Source organism: Hemitrygon akajei, chromosome 11 (genome assembly GCF_048418815.1).
Source record: "Hemitrygon akajei chromosome 11, sHemAka1.3, whole genome shotgun sequence".
Lineage (NCBI taxonomy): Eukaryota > Metazoa > Chordata > Chondrichthyes > Myliobatiformes > Dasyatidae > Hemitrygon > Hemitrygon akajei.
In genome coordinates this window covers 53,491,632-53,509,705 of record NC_133134.1, presented here as the reverse complement: position 1 = coordinate 53,509,705, position 18,074 = coordinate 53,491,632, and the positions used below count along the sequence as shown (strand labels likewise).

Below are 18,074 nucleotides of genomic sequence, written 5' to 3'. Positions count from 1 at the left end.
AATCTCTGATTGAGTGGCTTAGTATCATACTGTATGGTGCAGTTGTAGAATGTGCCTCTAATTGTTTTGAGTATTGAAGGTGCTGAATAAATCCATAGTTGATATTAATTGCTGATTTTTTTTTGGTACTTTCTGCAGAAGGAAGGGAACCCCATAGGATATCTAGCTCAACATCAGCTGTTTGAGCAGGTAAGGTGCTATCTCTTTATCTGCTCTACAGTTGGGAGCAGGCAGACCAGCTCAGTGGCTTTTTGGTATGCCTGGTGCATCATGCTCCATTGCGTTTTTACAGCGTTTCTGCATCGCTGTGAGTTGGTTTCTGAAATACAGGGGCTTAGATCAAGGCTCCATCCTTTATCTTTACACTACAAATCTGCACCAGCAAACTTCACCATTGAGATGGTTCGGGTCACCATACTGAAGCAGGCCTTAGAAACAACTTGACGTCCACTTTGGTCTTATCTGGACAAACTGCCTTCACGTGTTCCAGCCTATTTAGTCCAGCACTTGGAACCTACAGCAAGTAGACACTCTTTAAATAATGACAGCATTTACAATTTATGTTAGTAAATATCAATAAATGTCAACTTTCTCTTCGTGCTCATTGATCAATAAAAAATAGATTTCTGTTGTTAATGAATCAGCAATCAAATTAATTCCTTCTCTACTGAATGTTAGTAATTGCTAAGTGAGCTCAATCATTTAAATGAAGTCAGATAATATATGATTTGATTTATATTTACTTTTTATATTTTACAGGTGATTATCATTGCGTAGTGGTCTTTGGTCAGTGATCTACCACACCCCTCTAATTTTGCACAACCCTGTAAATTTGATTTGATTATAATCAGAAAAAAACACATAAAAATATTCTTTACTTAAGAAAAGTCAAAGTCATTGAAAACTTCTGCCGAGTCTCTGTCATCCTCCAGCTGCAAGACTGCATGCTGACTTCCAACTACTTCCTCCCTGACCCTTGTACACAATGTGTTGACCAGCCATAACTGAGCAATTTTGTATAGTTTTCTTAATATGGGAGAACTTCTACGGGCTAATCCCTGACCACTTTCAGCTTCTGTGTTTTTTTTGGGTACTAGGCTCTCTGACTACTCAATAGATTATCTACTCATCCCCCATAACTCAGAATCAGAATGATGTTTATTATCATCGACTTTTGTCATGAAACTTGTAGCAGCAGGACAGTGCAGTGCATTAAAAACAGTACTATAAATCACAAAATTAGAATAAGAAATATTTTTTATAAAGTAGTGTAACTCTCGCTTCGGCTAGCGGCTTAATATAGGAGGTGATAGCCCCTGGCCTGGCCAAACTTAAGAAATCTCGTTTGGGTGGAAGCTGTGTGATATGTCCCCGTTACATATCAGTACTCCAAAATAACAAACAGTACACAATATGCGATTAAACGATGGAGCTTTATAATTCTTACTTTGACTATATGGTTAGTAAAGAAATGGAAAAAAAGGGCCCAATCTTATTAAACAGTCTGTGGCGCAATATTGGAGCTCACTGATAAGCCGATCGTCCACCATCGACCTCCTCCGATTGTCACTGCTCCAAATTCAACCCGTCCAGTGGTCTACCAACTCTCTCCATTCATGTCTTCTCTCCTCATCTCTCCCTGGCAAAAAACACAAAAATCTCTCTTCCAGAGTCACAAGAAAGAACAACAGCATTCCAAACCCTGTTATCTCTAGTCATAACCCAAACATTGCTGCTACAGAGAAACCTTATCAGTATTATCAGTAAAACCTTACAGTATGTTACACAGCAGTGAAACCCTACAGCGTGTTACAGTAGTGCAAAACGAGAGCAAAAAGTGAGGTGGTAGTATAGGTTTATGGTCTGTTCAGAAATCTGATGGTGGAGAGGAAGAAGCTGTTCCTAAAACATTCAGTGTGTGTATTCAGGTTCCTGTACTTCCTCCCTGATAGAAGCATAGCCTGAATGGTGTCGGTCCTTAATGATGTATGCCACTTTCTTGAGGCGTAACCTGTTGAAGATATCCTCAGTGGTGGGGAAGCTAATGTCCATGATAGTGCTGGCTAGTTTACAACAGTTGTGTCATCTGCGAATTTATAGTTGCCATTTGAGCTGTGCTTAGCCACACAATCATGCGTGCAGAGAGAATAGAGCAGTGAGGTAAGCACACATTCTTGAGGTGTGCTTTGTCTTGATTATCAGGAAGGAGTAGATGCAATCTGACTGTGGTATCCCACTAAGCAAGTCAAGGATCCAATTGCAGAGGGAGGTACAGAGGCCCAGGTTTTGGAGCTTGTTGATTAATACTGAGGGGTGATGCTGTTGAATGTTGAGCTGTAATCAATAATCAGCAGCTTGACGTAGCTATTGCTGTTGTCTAGGTTGTCCAAGGCCGTGTAGAGAGCCAGTGAGATAGCATCTGTTGTAAACCTATTGTGGCAGTAAGCAAATTGCAGTGGGTCCAGGCCCTCGCTTAGGCAGGTGTTAACTCTAGCCATGACCAATCTCTCAAAGCACTTCATCACAGTAGATGTGAGTACAATTGGCCAATGTCGTTGAGGCACCGTACCCTTCTCTTCTTCAACACCAGTAAGATTGATGCCCTATTGAACCGGATGGGAACCCCCAACTGCAGCAAGGAGAGGTTAAAGATGTCCTTGAACAGGGTAGCCAGTTGGTTAGCACAGGTTTTCATTGCCCAGCCAGGTGCACCATCAGGGCCTGATACCTTGTGAGGGTTCACCCTCTTGAAAGATGTTCTTGACTGAGGTTTAGCAGTCATTGAAGAATCCTTGGAAATCCCCTCAGCATTGCAGCCACATCTGTCCTGTAATGTGGTGACCTGAGGTTTATGCATTGCTCAAGTATGGTCTAACTAGAGATGAATACAATTTTGACATAACCTCCCTGTTCTTCTGTGCACACCAAATGAAGTGATGCATTGCAAATGTTCTTCTGTCCGAGTTATTGAGTTGTCTTGCTGGCTGTTAAAAATCTGAAGGTGTTCACTGAAAGGCTCCGTTGTTTTCGCACACTGCTCAGTATCTTGCCACCTCTCTGAGTTAAATTCTCTTGTCCACTTTTCTGCTCAAGTGGTCAGATTGTTTATACCTTCATACAGTGTGAAATGTTCCTCCTCTGCTAATCACATCATTAACTTCTGTGCCATCTGTAAAGTATTATCATAATTAATTCCGTATAATTAATATACATTACAAAAAGCAAAGGATGAGCATGGAGCCCAGTAGAAATCCTCTAGGTAACAGCCATTCAATCATAGCAATAGCTATCATATATTACCCTTTGAATCCAAAATTGTCTGAGGCAAGAAAAGATTTGTTAAAATCTATGCAGACCACAATAAATGCAATGCTTTCAACAATCTTAATACCTGCTGAAAAATTCAATTGTTAGTCAATTATTTGGTCATTAAAGCTAAATCAACTGGCCAGTAATTTCTTAGTTAATCCCATTCACTTTTTTTTAAACAATACTACAATAGTCTTACATCCTCTCACACGAGTCCCCCAAGCCAGGGAGCACTGAAAATTTGCACTTTTTAGTATTTCTGCAATTGCCTCCCTTTTGTAATTGCTCGAGATATATTTCATCTTGGACCAGCTAATTTATCCTCGTTCAGATAATCCATGCTTAAACCCTTAATACTGTACTATCAATATTTTTCACATAGGACTTCATTATAACATTGGCATCATCCCTTTCCTGTGGGAATACTTTTCAGACACCTCGGCATAGAAAAGTTGGCCTTATCCCTAATTTTAAATTTTGCTCCTATTTTACCTTTGACCTTTTCCATGGCAAGTCCTAACTAAATAATGTTTGCTACCACAAATATGCAACTCTAATGTGCTGTTTTCATCTGACCTGCCTCATTCTCTAAGATCAAATGCCAAGTTGCCCATCTCAAATTGGGTGTTTCATTTCTTAAGTTTATTTCTTGTAAGGGAGTGATTCAGTTATATCCTTTGTGCAGATCCCAGAGTTGAAACAGGATATCCAGATACCAGATTACTGCTGTCTAGGTGACACAGATGAAGACGAGATCACCATAAATGCCTGGTTTGGGCCAGGGGGAACAGTTTCTCCTCTGCACCAGGACCCACAGCACAACTTTCTGACGCAGGTTAGTTCAGAAGCAAACTGCAAATTTTGGCTCGATAGCGAAAGGGAAAGGCAAATGGTGCAGAGTCAGGGGAAGACCAAAAATGGGTGACAAGTCAGGAATCAGAATCGCTGTGGTGAAGGTCTGTGAATCGTGTTCAGTATGCAATGCTCAGAAAAACAGGAAAAACCCTGAATCATTTAAAGGAATACCTGAGCCAGGATGAGCATGATCTTCTCCATGCTAGTAGTGATTTGGTGATGGGTCATCATTAAAATATTTACATTCTCAAGAAAGAGGGAAGTACAAGGGTGATGTGGAGTTGAGGTTAGGGCTACATCCACACTACGCCGGATAAATCCGTAACCAAAGCTTTTTCTCTTCGTTTTTACCCTCCGTTCACACCAAAACGGTGTTTTCATCTCCTGAAACCGGAGCTTTTCAGAAACGCTTTCCAGGGTGGGTATTTTTGAAAACGCTGCTCGGGCAGATCAGTGTGGACGGGGTAACCGGAGACTTTTGAAAACGCTATCAGACGGCAGCGCGCTATTTCATTATTTTCTTGAACACAACCTAACAATTTCAGAACAGACGGCAAAGAGACTGAAGCCAGAAGAGTTAGAAATGGACTCACCAAATACTTTGACCCATAACTTACTGAATAAATAAGTATACTCACTTTGCCCTGTTTTCTGTCCTTGTTCGTATGAAGGTGGTTTACCTATTTATGCAAGTACTTCTCTGACAATAGATGTGTAACAGCCTAATGTAACATTGTATGGAAATACAAGATAACACTGCTGCAGACATGTTTTATACATTTAACAAGGTGCTTTATTAACACAAGAGAGTTAGTCAGTTTTTCAATGTTCATCATCAGTCGGGTCAATCTGTCCGTGAACTCCCTGTCGGTTGCCACCGTACGCTCCAGTGTTTGTCTTTTTTAGTTTTAAGTTCTCCTGCGTGATAGCCAACAGCTGTCCATCGTTTTAAGTTTTTCTAGTCTGTAACTATACAAATGCGCACTTTCACACTGAGATTCGACACGAAACATGTCGCTTGTTTTCGGTAGATGTGTCCTGCGCAGGAGGAGGAGATTCGCTGAAATCTCCGTTTCAGTGTGGATAGAGATATTTTCAAAAACGCATAGTGTGGACGCCTATCGTTTTTACGCGAAACCGGCGTTTTCAAAATTATCTGGTCTAGTGTGAATGTAGCCTAGATCTTTACAGCGAGGAGGTATTATCAGTTAATGAGAAATTTGGATAACGAGCTGTGAAGTGGATAATCGGGCTAGATATGTTGCAGATATCTACTCATCAACATTTTATAAGGTAACCATACAAATAAAAGATCAAAGAGTGTACAGTTTAGCCAGCATCTGAGATGAGTCCTCTATACTGTTGATGATGGTTTGTTCTTTCCAAGCAATCAGAGGATTAGAAACTAATTTCCAAGAGATGGTGAATGCTGTGCTTAGAATCTCATTCTTACTGAATAGATGAGAGAGCTTTAAAATAAAAGATTTGTTGTGGACTTTCTCTTCACATGCATCACATGCAATTTTGTGTGACAGAAATTTGTACTGTGCACTTCAATATATGTCTGTGTGTTGGCAAACACATCAAGAATTACCTGTTGTGTAAGGTGCAAGGAGAGATTTGGGAGTAGATAGAAGAAAATGGCTCATTGTAAGTTTTTTTTACCTGAGTAAAGAATTCTCAATTGTTTTTTTCTAATAGGTGGTGGGTCAAAAATACATTCGCCTGTATTCACCAGAACAAAGCCCAAAGCTATACCCCCACCCAACAAAGCTCCTGCACAACACCAGCCAGGTAAGAACTAAAACAGGGATGAGGTTTCAGAAGCAATTAGTCTGAGGTGAACAGATTGAAGTGTCATTAAATGAATGGAAGTAGGGTAGCTATCTGAGGGATGGAGAGTAAGAGAGAACAGGACAGGTGCTGGGAAAGGGAAGGGGACAGAGAGTAGAAGGAATCAATAGGATGACATAAGGGATAGAAAGGTGAGGAGACATATTTGTGATCCTTCCCTCAGCTGATTTACTTGCCACTAGTAAATGAATTTTCCCATTGGATATCACTAATGTTACTGAGAAGGGGACACATTATGGATAAGGTTAAATCAAATGGAAAGGCCTATAATATGCCAAAGTAACCAATAAGTCTGAGAACTGGGAACATTTGATAAAGGAGGACCCAAACACTGATAAAGAAAGGGAAAGGAAAAAGGGATGGCTCACAGGAAACTTAAAACCAGAATTTAAGAACTCCTGTAATTAAGTGAAATACAAAAGCAAAAGTAAAAAACATAGAATTAAATATTTTATGTCTAATCTTTCAGAGGAAGACAAATAAAACTTCATGTAGTGTGAAGTAAGCTGCTGGAAGAATCCAGTGGATCAAGCAGTATCTCTGGAGGCAAAAGGATGCCAACTTTTTGGGTTGACTCCCTGCATCAGGCCTCAAAATGTTGACCATCTCTTTGCCCCTGCAAGCAGCATTTCCAGTCTCTTGTCAATCTAAAAACAAAAGAAAGCTTCATTACAAAATGGAGACGAATATAATGAACAAATGGAAATTTTTACTTGGAGTGATAATTATTTAGTTCAGACAAAGACCACTTATAAATCTTCACTCTTAAATCTTTTCCTTCTCATCTTAAATCTATGTCCTTTAATTATAGACTCCCCATCCTGGGTTAAAGACTGTGACCATTCACATTTTCTATACCCCTTATGGTTTTATATGCCTCAATAAGTTCACCCATCAGCCTTCTACGTTTCATGGAGATAAAAAAATTCCCAGCTGTTCAGCCTCTCCTTTTAGCTAAGCCCTCTCTCTAGTCTTGGTAACACCTTTGTGACTTATTGCTGAAACTTTTCAGTTTAATGACATTCTTCCTTTGACAAAGCCATGCTGACTATTCCTAATCATATACCTCTCCAAATGTTCATAAATCCTGCTGCTCAGGATCTTCTCCATCAGCTTACCAACCACTGAAGTAAGACTCACTGGCATATAATTTCCTGAGCTATCCCTACTCCCTTTCTTAAATAAGGGAACAACATCCGCAACCCTCCAATCCTCTGGAACGTCTCCCATCCTCATTGATAATGCAAAGATCATTGCCAGAGGCTCAGCAATCTCCTCCCTTGCTTCCCACAGTAGCCTGGGGTACATCCTATCCGGTCCCGGTGACTTATCCAACTTGATGCTTTCCAAAAGCTTCTTAATATCTACATGCTCAAGCTTTTCAGTCCACTACAATCCCTACAATCGCCAAAATCCTTTTCTGTAGTGAATACTGAAGCAAAGTATTCATTAAGTACTTCCACTATTTCCTCCAGTTCCATTCACACTTTTCCACTGTCACACTTAATTGGTCCTATTTTCTCACATCTTATCCTCTTGCTCTTCACGTACTTGTAGAATGCCTTGGGGTTTTCCTTAATCCTGTCTGCCAAGGTCTTCTCACGGCCCCCTTCTGGCTCTCCTAATTTCATTCTTAACCTCCTTCCTGCTAGCCTTATAATCTTCTCGATTCCTATCATTACCTAGTTTTTTGAACCTTTCGTAAGCTCTCCTTTTCTTCTTGACCAGATTTACAACAGTTTTTGTACACCACGGATCTTGTACACTACCATCCTTTCCATGTCTCATTGGACGTACCTACTCAGAAGCCCACGCAAATATCCCCTGAACATTTGCCACATTTCTTCTATACATTTCCCTGAGAACATCTGTTTCCAATTTATGCTTCTGAGTTCCTGCCTGATAGCCTCATACTTCCCCCTTACTCCAATTAAATGTTTCCCTAACTTGTCTGTTCCTATCCCTCTCCAGTGCTGTGATAAAGGAGATAGAATTGTGCTCACTATCTCCAAAATGCTCTCCCACTGAGAGATCTGACACTTGACCAGGTTCATTTCCCAATACCAGATCAAGTACAGCCTCTCCTCTTGTAGGCTTATCTGCATATTGTGTCAAGAAACTTTCCTGAACACACCTAACAAACTCCACCCCATCTAAACCCCTCCCTCTAGGGAGATGCCAATCAATATTTGGGAAGTTAAAATCTCCAACCACGACAACCCTATTATTATTGCTCCTTTCCAGAATCTGTCTTCCTATCTGTTCCTCGATGTCCCTGTTACTATTGGGTGGTCTGTAAAACAACACCCAGCAGAGTTATTGACCCCTTCCTATTCCTAACTTCCACCCACAGAGACTCTGTAGACAACCCCTCCAAGACTTACTCCTTTTCTGCAGCCATGACACTATGTCTGATCAACAGTGCCACGCCCCCACCTCTTTTGCCTCCCTCCCTATCCTTTCTGAAACATCTGAAGCCTGGCACTTGAAGTAGCCGTTCCTGCCCCTGCACCATCCAAGTCTCTGTAATGGCCACAACATCATAGCTCCAAGTGCTGATCCACGCTGTAAGCTCATCTGCTTTATTCATAATACTCCTTTTGGTTCTTGGTGCTCCAAATTGTTCCGCATGGAATTTAAACTGGAGATGGCAGAGGGTGGACTTCCTCGCATTAAAATAGACACATCTCAGACCATCGGTCTGAACGCATCCCTTCTCTATCACTTGCCTATCCTCCCTTTCACACTATCTCCAAGCTTTCTCTATTTGTGAGCCAACCTCCCTTTACTCCGTCACTTCAGTTTGGTTCCCAACCCCCAGCAATTCTACTTTAAACTCTCCCCAATAGCCTTAGCAAACCTCCCCTCCAGGATATTGGACCCCCTTGCATTCAAGTGCAACCTGTCCTTTTTGTACAGGTCACACCTGCCCCAGAAGAGGTCCCAATGATCCAGAAATCTGAATCCCTGGCCTCTGCTCCAATCCCTCAGCCACGTATTTATCCTCCACCTCTTTCTATTCCTATACTCACTGTCACATGGCACAGGCAGTAATCCCGAAATTACTACCTTTGAGGTCCTGCTTCTTCACTTCTTTCCTAACTCCCTGTAGTCTGTTTTCAGGACCTCCTCCCCTTTCCTACCTACATCGTTGGTACCAATATGTACCACGACCTCCAGCTGTTCTCCCTCCCACTTCAAGATATCGTGGACGCTATCAGAAACATCCTGGACCCCGGCACCTGGGAGGCAAAGTACCATCAGTGTTTCTTTCCTGCGTCCACAGAATCTCCTATCTGACCCCCTAACTATAGAGGCCCCTATCATTGCTGCCATCCTCTTCCTTTCCCTACCCTTCTGAGCCACAGGGCCAGACTCTGTGCCAGAGGCATGGCCACTGTTGCTTCCCCCAGGTAGGTCATCTCCCCCAACAGTACTCAAACAGAAGTACTTAATGTTAAGACCATAAGACAAAGGAGCAGTAGTCGGCCATTCGGCCCATCGAGTCTGCTCCACCATTTCATCATGAGCTGATCCAATCTCCCCCTTATTCCCATTCCCCCGCTTTCTCACCGTAACCCTTGATGCCCCGACTACTCAGATACCTATCAATCTCTGCCTTAAATACACCCAATGACTTGGCCTCCACTGCCGCCCGTGGCAATGAATTCCATAGATTCACCACCCTCTGGTTAAAAATTTTTTTTTCATCTCTGTTCTGAATGGGCACCCTGCAATCCTCAAGTCATGTCCTCTCGTACTAGACTCCCCCACCATGGGAAACAACTTTGCCACATCCACTCTGTCCATGCCTTTCAACATTTGAAATGTTTCTATGAGCTCCCCCCCCCCCCCCCCATTCTTCTAAACTCCAAGGAATACAGTCCAAGAGTGGTCAAACGTTCCTCAGATGTTAACCCTCTCCTTCCCGGAATCATTCTAGTGAATCTTGTCTGAACCCTCTCCAATGTCAGCACATCCTTACTTAAATAAGGAGACCAAAACTGCACACAGTATTCCAAGTGAGGTCTTACCAGTGCCTTATAGAGTTTCAACATCACATCCCTGCTCCTATACTCTGTTCCTCTAGAAATCAATGCCAACATTGCATTCGCCTTCTGACTCAACCTGGAGGTCAACCTTAAGGGTATCCTGCACGAGGACTCCCAAGTCCCATTGCATCTCAGAACTTTGAATTCTCTCCCCATTTAAATAATAGTCTGCCTGTTTATTTCTTCTACCAAAGTACATGATCATACACTTTCCAACATTGTATTTCATTTGCCACTTCTTTGCCCATTCCCCCAATCTATCCAAGTCTCTCTGCAGACTCCCTGTTTCCTCAGCACTACCGGACCCTCCACCTATCTTTGTATCATCAGCAAACTTAGCCACAAAGCCATCTATTCCATAATCCAAATCATTGACATACAACTTAAAAAGAAGCGGCCCCAACACGGACCCCTGTGGAACACCACTGATAACTGGCAGCCAATCAGAATGGGATCCCTTTATTCCCACTCTCTGTTTCCTGCCAATCAACCAATGCTCTATCCACGTATGTAACTTTCCCGTAATTCCATGGGCTCTTGTTTAGCAGCCTCATGTGTGGCACCTTGTCAAAGGCCTTCTGAAAAACACAGCATCCACTGCATCTCCCTTGTCTAGCCTACTTGTAATTTCCTCAAAAAATTGCACTAGGTTTGTCAGGCAGGATTTTCCTTTAAGGAAACCATGCTGAGTTCTGCCTATCTTGTCATATGTCTTCAGGTACTCCGTAGCCTCATCCTTGACAATCGACTCCAACAATTTCCCAACCACCAATGTCAAGCTAACAGGTCTATAATTTCCGTTTTGCTTCCTTGCCCCCTTCTTAAATAGCAGAGTGACATTTGCAATCTTCCAGTCCTCTGGAACCAGGCCAGAATCTATTGACTTTTGAAAGATCATTGCTAATGACTCCGCAATCTCCACTGCTACTTCCTTCAGAACACGAGGGTGCATTCCAGCTGGTCCAGAAGATTTATCTACCCTTAGACTATTCAGCTTCCTGAGTACTTTCTCTGTCGTAATTGTGACTGCGCATATTTCTCTTTCCTGACACCTTTAAATGTCCGGTATATTGCTGACGTCTTCCTCAATGAAGACTGATGCAAAATACTCGTTCAGTTCCTCCGCCATCTCCTTATCTCCCATTACAATTTCTCCAGCATCATTTTTTATCGGTCCTATATCTACTCTCACCTGTCTTTTACTCTTTATATACTTGAAAAAGCTTTTAGTATCCTCTTTGATATTATTTGCTAGCTTCCTTTCATATTTCATCTTTTCCCTCTTAATGACCTTCTTAGTTTTCTTTTGTAAGCTTTTAAAAACTTCCCCATCCTCTGTCTTCCCACTAATCTTTGCTTCCTTGTATGCCCTCTGCTTTGCTTTTACTTTGGCTTTGACTTCTCTTGTCAGCCACGGTTGCATCCTTTTTCCATTTGAAAATTTCTTCTTCTTTGGAATACATCTGTCTTGCACCTTCGTCACTTCTCGCATAAACTCCAGCCACTGCTGCTCTGCCGTCCTTCCCGCTAGTGTCCCTTTCCAGTCAACCTTGGCCAGTTCCTCTCTCATGCCACTGGAATTTCCTTTACTCAACTGAAATACCGACACATCGGATTTCAGCTTCTCTTTCTCAAGTTTCACAGTGAACTCAATCATGTTATGATCACTGCCTCCTAAAGGTTCCTTCACTTCCATCTCTCTAATCACCTCTGATTCATTACACAATACCCAGTCCAGTACAGCTGATCCCCTAGTGGGCTCAACAACAAGCTGTTCTAAAAAGCCATCCCTTAGACATTCTACAAATTCTCTCCCTTGAGATCCAGTGTCGACCTGATTTTCCCAATCCACTCGCATGTTAAAATCCCCCCACAATTATCATAACACTGCCCTTCTGGCAAGCCTTTTCTATTTCCTGTTGTAATTTGTAGTCCACATCACTGCAGCTGTTAGGAGGCCTGTATATAACTGCCATCAGAGTCCTTTTACCCCTGTGATTTCTTAGCTCAACCCATAAAGATTCTGTACCTTCTGATCCTATGTCAATTCCTTCTAATGATTTAATATCATTTCTTACCATTAAAGCCACACCACCCCCTCTATCTACCTGCCTGTCCTTCCGATACACCGTGTATCCTTGGACATTCAGCTCCCAGACACATGCATCCTTTAGCCACGTCTCAGTGATGGCCACAATATCATACCTGCCGATCTGTAACTGTACAACAAGATCATCCACCTTATTCCTTACGCTGTGTGCATTTAAGTATAACACCTTAAGTCCAGTATTTGGTACTTTTTGCATTGATTGCACTGCATCTCATCCCAATGGCCGCAAATTTGCTCCATCACCTGCCTGTCCTTCCTGACATCCTTACTGCTCAATACCTTAAATCTATTTCTGTTTTCCCTCTCCTCCGCTCCATCATTCTGGTTCCCATCCCCCTGCCAAATTAGTTTAAACCCTCCCTAACAGCTCTATTAAACCTTCCCGCCAGGATATTGGTCCCCCTAGGATTCAAGTGTAACCCGTCCTTTTTGTACAGGTCACATCTGCCCCAAAAGAGGTCCCAATGATCCAGAAACTAAATCCCTGCCCCCGCTCCAATCCCTCAGCCACGCATTTATCCACCTCGTTCCATTTTTACTCTCACTGTTGTGTGGCACAGGCAGTAATCCCGAGATTACTACCTTTGAGATCCCCCTTTGTGGGAGGTCCTGGAGTCTCCTAGCCTCCCAGACATCCATACCTGTGCCAGGTGTGCAGAGCTGCAGCTCCTAAGGGACCGTGTAAGGGAACTATTTAAGGGGGACAGCCACTCGGGTACTCTCTAGTACCTGCTTCTTGGCCTTCCTTCTCCTGACTGTTACCACTTCTCTGTCTCCTGTGGTCCTGAGGTGAGTATCTGCCTATAGCTCCTCTCTATCACCTCCTCACTCTCCCTGACCAGACGAAGGTCATTGAGCTTCAGCTCCAGTTCCCTAATGCGATCCCTGAGAAGCTGCAGCTTGACGCACCTGGTGCAGATGTGGTCGTGCTGGAGTCTTCAGGACCTCCCACATCTGACACCAAGCACAGAAAACCAGCCTCACACACATACTCTGTGTTCTAAACAGATAACCTACTTGGCCTTGACCCTTTATCACTGAAGCCCCGTTGAGCCAAAGCCTTCCTACTCTGTCACCTGCTCTGTAAATCTGTCTTCTTTTTAAACTCTTCCTGCTGTTCTCACTGGCCGACCTCCACGCGCTTGCGCAGTCGTGCCCCATTCAAACCACTGAAGAAATGTTGGTAATTTCGTTCCCTCGGAATCTCAGCCAGTAACTTCTCCACAACTGATGTTAGACTCACTTAATGGCTTACCTAAGGACTTGTCCTTGGAGCCCTTTTTAAATAAAGGAGATACAAGTATCTCTTCCAGGGATCCATGCAGTTTCTTCCCTCCTTTCCACAATGTCCTGTGAAACACTTGGTCAGGCATTAGAGGATTATCCACCTTAGTATACTTTAAGGTTTCTAGACTCTCATTTTGTAATGTGGATATGTTCCAAGACATTTTTTAGTTCCTTAATTCCTTAGCTTCCATAACTTCTCAGTAAATATAGGTGAGAAATATTCATTTAAGAACTTGCCCATATCCATTGGCTCCACAGGTAGACAACCACAGTGATATTTAAGATGACCTACTCTCTCCCTAGTTTTGCTCTTAGCTTATAGAATTTTATAGGATTCTCCTTTACCTTATCTGCCAGTGCAATCTCATGCCCTCTTTTTGTCCTTCTGCTTTCTCCTGAGTGCACAGATTGAGAGACTGAAAAAATGGTGGTGTTTAGAGACTCATGTGTCCTTGTAAATGAACTGCTGGTTCAACAAGCAGACAGGAAGGCAAATAGTATGTTATTACAAAAGGTTGGAGGCTTTCCAATCTAATCCCAATGCCTGCATGGCCTTCACAATTGCCATGATCAGGCTAAACTCAGGTTGGAGGAACAAAACCTTATATTCCCAATGCACAGCCTCCAATTTTATGGTATGAACATCAGTTCCTCTAACTTATAGTAATTTATCCCCTTCTCTCTTTCTCACTTTTCCACTGTTCCATTCTGGTTTCCCTCTCATCCCTTTTCTTCTCACTTGCCCATCACTTCCCTCTGGATATGACCCAGTCCATCATGAGTTAAGCCCTCCCCACCACTGAGCACATCTACATGTCACAGGAAAGCAGCATCCATCATCAAGGACCCCCACCATCCAGGAGCCTCAGGGCTCATATTACCAGATTCAGGAACAGTAATTACCCCTCAACCATCAGGCTCTTGAACCAAAGGGGAAAATTTCACTTGCCCCATCACTGAATTGTTACCACAACCTATGGACTCACTTTCAAGGACTCTTCATCTATTTATTATGGTTATTTCTTTCTTTTTGTGTTTGCACAGTTTTCTTGTACAATGGTTGAACACCCAGTTGCTGTGGTATTTCATTGATTCTAGTATGGTTATTAGTCCATTGTGGACTTATTGAATAAGCCTACTAGAAAATTAATCTCAGGGTTGTATATGGTGTCATTTATGTATTTCAATAATACATTTACTTTGCCCCCCTTCCCGTTCTTCTATGTTCCACTGTCCTCTCCTGTTAGATTTCTTCCTCTTTAGCCCTTTACCTTTACCACCTATTCCCTCCCAGTTTCTTACTTCAACCCCCTCCCCGTCTCATCTATCTCCTGCCAACCTGTACTCCTTCTCCTCCCTCCCACCTACTTTATTGTAGTTTTTGTTCCTTTCTGCTCTAATCCTGATGCACAAAATATCAACTGTTTGTTCCCTTCGTCGATGCTGCCTGACCTGCTGAGTTTCTCCAGCATTTTGTGTGTGTTGTTCTGGAATATTCTGTCCAGGTCTGGACTCCCTTCCTGATGGAGGATATAGTTGAAATAGACAGCGTACAGCAGAAGTCCAACAGATTGGTGAGATTTATCATACCAGGAGAGATTTAGCAGGCTTCTTGTGTTTAGGAGAATGAGAGATTTTGTTTTATTAAAACGTACAAAATTCTTAAGGGGCTTGGCAGGAGAGGACTTCACATTTACCCCAGCTTGGGCAACTAACACCAGGGTCAGGTTCCAAATAACAGTAATGCTATTCAAAATACAGGAATTAGGAACAGGAGTAGGTCCCATAGCTCTTCAAACCTGGTCTACCAATCGTTAAGATCATAGCTGATTTTCTCCCTCAGTTCCATTTATTCTGACACAGTAACCTCGTACTAGGCTCAGCCAGAGGAAATATCCTTCGTGCATCCACCTTGATGAGTCCTGTAAGAACTGTATTAGGGATCATGCTGGAGTTATATTATGGATTTAAAAATGAGAGACAGTCTTCAGGAATTAAAGTCTGTACACCATTTAACTTCCAATTGATACTTTGTGGCTCGTGAAACCGATTATTGCATGTGGAACATTCTGATTCTGTTGCAATGGAAAGACAGTAGATGAATTTTCCTAACAGAAAATTTGGTTTCAATAATAACCGTTTGGTTTCAACAGATGCTGCCCGACCTGCTGAGTTCATCCAGCTTGTTTGTACATGTTGAGATGAATTTTCCTGCTATTAGCACATTGTTAAAGGTGTATTCCAGCCACAGTTAACAGTTAATTCATAGTTGGATGACAAATGCCTTTGCAGCACTCTGAAGATCTTCAATATATCCTGAATTCGTGGGCCAAGGCATATGGGGCCCTGGGTCTTGTTTTGAGAATATAAGAAAACACAGGTCTTATATCAGCCAACACACACAAGATGCTGGTGGAATGCAGCAGGCCAGGCAGCATCTATAGGGAGGAGCACTGTCGACGTTTCGGGCCGAGACCTCGACAGTGCTTCTTCCTATAGATGCTGTCTGGCCTGCTGCGTTCCACCAGCATTTTGTGTGTGATGCTTGAATTTCCAGCATCTGCAGATTTCGTCGTGTTTGCATTCTTATATCAGCCACTGCCCAACCAACCGTTTATCCAGCCTTTCATTAAAGCTGATGGTATCGCCCTTGCCACTTTCTCTACCTTGAAAGGGAATTAACTCAATTTTTTCTATGTTATGTTTCATCACCTATGTTCTTTTCTTTCTTTCTTTTTTTTTTTCTTTTTAAATCTTTTTATTGATTTTTAGAACATAACATAAGTAAAATATAGTACAAAAAAAACATTTGAGAGTACACAATAGATTCATTAATAATCAATTATATATTATCAATGTAAAAAGTCTCCCAAACTTATAATATTAATATGAAGAATTTAAGACAAAAAGCACAAGAAAAAAACCCCCAAAAAGAAGAAGAAAAAAAAACAATATATATAAAAAAAAAACTAACATGGGCAATTGTATAATGTTAAGTACACACAGCAGTGCCAATGACTCCGAACCTCCATTTATACAATTCAGGATGGTAGCAATAAGGTTCAGGATCAGACCATTTAACTCACATGAAAATGTTGAATAAATGGTCTCCAAGTTTCCTCAAATTTAACTGAGGAGTTAAAGACCACACTTCTAATTTTTTCTAAACTCAAACAGGAAATGGTTTGAGAGAGCCACTGAAATACAGTTGGAGGATTAATTTCTTTCCAGTTCAATAAAATAGATCTTCTAGCCAATAGTGTAGCAAATGCAATCATTCGCTGAGAAGAAGCAGATAAACACATATTATCTATCATAGGTAGACCAAAAATTGCAGTAAAAGGATGTGGTTGAAGATTAATATTTAAAACTCTTGAAATGATATTAAAAATATCCTTCCAATAGCTTTGTAAACAAGGACAAGACCAAAACATATGAGTCAATGTAGCAATATCAGAATGACATCTATCACAGGTTGGATTAACATAAGAATAAAATCGAGCAATTTTATTTTTAGACATATGGGCTCTATGTACAACCTTGAATTGTATTAGAGCATGTTTAGCACAAATAGAGGATGAGTTTACCAATAATAAAAATTTTTCCCATTGCTCAGTAGATATAGGGCAATGCAATTCTTCCTGCCATTCCTTCTTAATTTTTTCTGATATATCCGGCTGTATCTTCATAATCATATTGTAAATGATAGCTACTAAACCCTTTTGATAAGGATTAAGAGTTAGAATTCTCTCTGTAATGTCCAGTGGACATTCTTTCGAAAAAGACTTTAATTCATTATATAAAAAATTTCTAATTTGTAAGTATCTAAAAAAATGGGTTTTAGGTAAATTGTATTTGTTAGATAGCTGTTCAAAGGACATAATGTTATCATCCAAATACAGGTCACGAAAACATTTTATACCTTTTGTTTTCCATAGGAAAAAAGCCTGATCTATAAATGATGGCCGAAAGAAATAATTAGATGTTATAGGACTTGACAGTATAAACTTATTCAAGCCAAAAGATTTACGAAATTGAAACCAGATTCGTAATGTATACTTAACTATGGGATTAGTTATCTGTTTATTAATTTTGAGTAACGAAAAAGGAAGTGAAGATCCTAAGATTGAGATCAATGAGAAATCTTGCACAGATTTACATTCCAAATTTACCCATTGTGGGCCAGCTACTGTAGTCAATTCTTGTGTCCAAAATATCAAATACCGTATATTAACTGCCCAGTAGTAAAATCTTAGGTTTGGTAAAGCCAAGCCGCCCTCTTTCTTTGACTTCTGTAAATATTTTTTACCTAATCTAGGATTTTTGTTCTGCCACAAATAGGAAGATATTTTAGAGTCAACCATATCAAAAAAAGATTTAGGAATAAAAATTGGTAATGCTTGAAATAAATATAGAAATTTAGGTAATATCATCATCTTAATGGCGTTAATTCTGCCTACCAAAGACAAAGAAAGTGGGGACCATCTATTAGCAAGTTGCTTAATTTGGTCTATTAAGGGGAAAAAATTAGTTTTAAACAAATCTTTATGTTTTTTAGTAATTTTAATACCTAAATAGGTAAAATAATCTGTAACGATTCTATATGG

At 41.2% G+C, this 18,074-nt stretch overlaps 1 protein-coding gene across 3 annotated transcripts in view; it reads left to right on the top strand.

The window, feature by feature from the left end:
- kdm8 (lysine (K)-specific demethylase 8) overlaps positions 1-18,074 on the top strand; it is a 73,082-nt gene that overhangs the window by 47,106 nt on the left and 7,902 nt on the right. For all 3 annotated transcript variants that reach the window (XR_012100785.1, XM_073060885.1, XM_073060886.1), the window contains exons 5-7: positions 139-189; positions 3,995-4,144; positions 5,866-5,958. Coding sequence is in view for 2 of the 3 variants with exons in the window: in XM_073060885.1 (XP_072916986.1) it covers positions 139-189; positions 3,995-4,144; positions 5,866-5,958 (294 nt within the window). In the remaining variant the exon portion in view is untranslated. The remainder of the gene's footprint in view (positions 1-138; positions 190-3,994; positions 4,145-5,865; positions 5,959-18,074) is intronic.